The 4,121-nt window shown below is 40.9% G+C and overlaps 1 protein-coding gene across 1 annotated transcript; it reads left to right on the plus strand.

Annotated features, from left to right (window-relative positions):
• Positions 1–1,611: 1,611 nt before the first annotated feature.
• Positions 1,612–2,936, plus strand: LOC104798685. The gene is made up of 3 exons (XM_010520860.1): positions 1,612–1,762; positions 1,860–2,822; positions 2,887–2,936. The coding sequence occupies exons 1-3, from the start codon at positions 1,612–1,614 to the stop codon at positions 2,934–2,936; spliced, it is 1,164 nt and encodes a 387-aa protein (XP_010519162.1).
• The last annotated feature ends 1,185 nt before the right edge of the window (positions 2,937–4,121 follow it).

Here is a 4,121-nt window from a genome sequence, read left to right on the forward strand (position 1 = left end):
ATGTCGACGGCGATCTACGATCAGCTAGTTGAATATTGGGATTCAGAAGAAGGAACGCAGAAGAGTCAAACATTCTCAAGCAATCGACGATCCCGAGCGGAGATCGAACGCGCACCCCCGACCCACACTGCAGGACGGAGATCATTTGCTCGAGTCGCCCATGAGATAGTAAGTAAATAAATATTTATTTTAATTTTTTTTTGAATTTTTTTAATTAAATTTTTTGTGGTGCAGACGTAGAAGGAAGGTGAAGAACCTTCTGCGTTGCGATTGCTGTAGGAGACTCACCGTCGAGCTGACGGTACTTATATCAGCGATCGTGTTCAGGAAATCGAGGATGCGATTCAGGCAAAGATCACCGATCGTCTCTTCCAGTTAGAGGAGAGTTGTGGATCAACCCAACTTTCGCCAGCAGAAATCAACAGTCTCTATCTGGAGGTAAATTTATATTTTTTTTTATTTTTTTATTAAATTATTTTAATTGACGTATACTTTTGATTTCGTAGGTTGTCCAACCCGATGCCAAAGGACGTATATACGGCGTCGGTGCAATGGCGACTCAGTTGGGTGGTGGTCATCCGGATGCAACATCGATCGGTCACCACGTCTCACTCACTAAGGAGGTCGAGCTGTTGAAGAAAAAGACTCAAGAGTTCGAGGACGATGGCAGGAAGATTGCTAGACTTGAATAAGCTGAGGCACGGATTGCGCGTTACGAGACGCTTTTCGCCCGGCTATTTCCTCCTCGTGACGACCCACCAACGGCTTTTTATTTAATAAATACTTTTTAATTTTAAATAAATATTTTTATTTTATATTTTTTAAATTATTTTTTAAAATTTAATTTAATTTAAATAATTATTATTTATTAATATTTAAAAAAATTATATATAGATTTGCGACAGAATGCGACCGGTTAATCTGTCGCTACACAGCGACAGAAACGACAACTTCCACGACAACGATATTGCGACCGAATACCTACCGATCATTTTGTCGTTAAGTTGCGACATATACCTACTCCTATTTCTGTCGCAATATGCGACAGCTCTGGATTCACCGGTTTGCGACAGATTACCGACACATTTACATCTGTCGTACATTTGCGATCGACTACCTACAGCTCCATCTGTCGCAAATTTACGACAGAATCACGACCACGCAGATTTTGCGACAACGATTTAGCGACCGATTAATATCTGTCGTCATCTGTCGTAAATTTTTTTTCCCGACAGATTCTTCTTCATGTTGCGACAGATTTTTCTGTCGCAAATTACAGTTTTTCTTGTAGTGACATCAGCCAACGGGTACATGATCGAAGATGTCTACTACATAGATAACAACCTGTACTCGAATGTGTACAATCCGGGGTGAAAGAATCATCCAAACTTCTCGTACAAGAATTCTTCCAACATCTTGAATACTCCCCACAGATATTTTGGTGGTTCGGCTAATCAGGGTCTTTCTCAAGGACATCAACCTCGACCCCGAGATCCCCCATAACATCAGAATCAGGTCATTCAACACTACCCAACACCTCTTCAATCTCAGCAGAATTACGCTCTGTCTCCGCCTTCACAACAGGTAGATTTTGACCTCGATCTTAAGTCTATGTTCGCACAGCTTATGCAGGGTCAAGAAGCTATTCACACCGAGATACGTGAAAATCAACAAGAGACCGACGCTCACTTGAAGCTTGTCGATAACCAAATAGCTCAACTTGTTGTCTATATACCTTCGCAACCTCAAGGATCACTTCCAGGTAAACCCGAAACAAATCCTAGAGAGCACTGCAATGCAGTATTCTTGAGACACGGGAAGCAACTTGAGAATGCCATCCCCCCCTACTCTTGAAAAAGGTGAGTCTTCTTACTCTAGATCTGCGATCACCTCTAACATTCAGTCTGCAGATACTCTAGTTAAGATGACATGTGAGGACGAACCAAAGTATGTACCTCCACCTCCCAGACCTCTTCCAGTTTCATTCCCTTCACGACTTGTGCAACAAAAAGAGGTCAGCCAGTTTAAGCGTTTCACGGACATGATAAAGAAATTGGAGGTCACAATACCTTTTCATGAGGTAATCACTCAAATGCCCTCCTATGCCAAATTTCTCAAGGATATTCTGGCTAGGAAGAAGACAGTGGAGAAGGAGACAGTAGCATTAACCAAAGAGTGCAGTGCCGTTTTTCAGCACGATTTACCCCGTAAGATGGCAGACCCAGGTAGTTTCTCCATTCCTTGCAAACTGGGCAATCTCTTTATTGAACAGACGTTATGTGATCTAGGAGCAAGCGTAAGCCTAATGCCATTGTCAATCTTCAAGAGACTAGGTGTGGATGAACTCAAACCCACACAAATGATATTACAGTTGGTAGATAGGTCGACCAAACGACATGCAGGTATAGTAGAGGATATGCCACTTAAGGTGGGTGATTATTACATGCCTGTCGATTTTGTGGTTCTTGACATGGATGCAGATTCAAGCATGCCTATCATTCTAGGACGTCTCTTTCTCAACACAGCAGATGTCGTCATCCACGTCAGAGCGGGTCGTCTTACTATGTCCATTGGAGACGAGACAATAGAATTCATGCTCAATCAAAATGACAATCCAGACGAAAGTGTGAAATCTATTTGTTCAGTTTACAAGCTCAAAACGCCTAAGAACCAGGACCACAGACACAAGGTTAAGAGAGGACCAGATCCAGATAGGACAAAAGGTAAGAAAGAAGCTAACATGGTTGAACATGTCACTAACTCATCAGACCATCATGAGAACTGGCTCGAATCTCATGCATCACCAGATTTTTCTCTACTAGGTAGGTACGCCTCGTTTCTCAAACTCATTTTGTTGTAGAGATGCTCTTAAACTTCATGATCCAGGTTGGCAGAAGATCGATAATCTTCACCCATTAGACCCATCCGGTAGTTGAGAGAGTTTGGTCAAGCTAAAGACCCTAAACAAGCGCTCCCGGGAGGCAACCTAAGTTCTTAGGTTAGCTTTCTTTCCTTTTTGTTTATTTTTGCATCGGATATTGGTTTGTGTCTCTTATCACAGGTTGAGTTATAATGAGGAATTGCAGAGGCGAGGAAGCTAGCTATGCGATAGACGTAGGCAGACTTAAGTGCGAGTGAACGAACATCACGAGCTAAGTATTCTTTTTTCTTCTTGATTTTCTTCTCTTTTGACTCATTTTATTGGTTCCCTCTTCTAGACGAGAATTGACACCAAGGACGGTGTCCAGTTCAAGTCTGGGGGAGGATTTGTCTAACGCCAAACATATCCATATAGAGTAATGTTGCATGTCTTTTTCCCTTTTATTTTCATTTTTTAGTTGCATGTGCATATAGGATGCATTAGGATCATATAGTTTGTTGTTAGGATTGTGCATTCTCATATAGTATTTAGGACATATAAGATCACGTGCATAAAACCGTTTTGAGCATTGATATGATGACCTATGACATGAGAGAGTAGAAACGTCCTGAAAACATTGTGATCCGTTGAACGTGGTTATGTTTTGTTGAATTGATTACTTGACCTTTAGGATTTTGATGTCGATCTAGGATGTGATCTAATCTTGTTTTAATTCCTAAATACAATCACCGCAAGTGTACGGATCAATTGTAGTACCTAGGGTCGAACACAAGGACACGTGTGGTTTAACGACAACAATTACGATTATTACTCGGTTTCGGTCGGAGACGATAATGATGATGGTGATGATTATAACTGAAAGTAAACACGAATTAAAGCAAATACAAGCAAAGACTTAGCACAATTCTATAAAACATCGTAGGTGTCGGGAATTACGGGTTATGTAAGGATCGCTTCTAAGGATGTATCTTTGTAACTAGAGTTATGATTCGGGAAATTCAAGTTCTTGCTATAGAGGATTACTCTCTCGAGTCTCACCTCTCTTCCTAAGAGTTCAACCTACCGATCTCTCGATTCCAAATAGATTGAAACTTTTAAGAGCATTAAACTCACCATCATGATTTCTAGATGTTCATTCATTTCTCAATGCAATGTTCATCCATTCAAATGAAAGAGTTCCAAACTTAGTTCCATATCTCTATGCAAACTAAATTCTAGATTCAACAAATCAAGTGGCCAA

The sequence above is a fragment of the Tarenaya hassleriana genome, unplaced genomic scaffold, assembly GCF_000463585.1.
Source record: "Tarenaya hassleriana unplaced genomic scaffold, ASM46358v1 Cleome56, whole genome shotgun sequence".
NCBI lineage: Eukaryota > Viridiplantae > Streptophyta > Magnoliopsida > Brassicales > Cleomaceae > Tarenaya > Tarenaya hassleriana.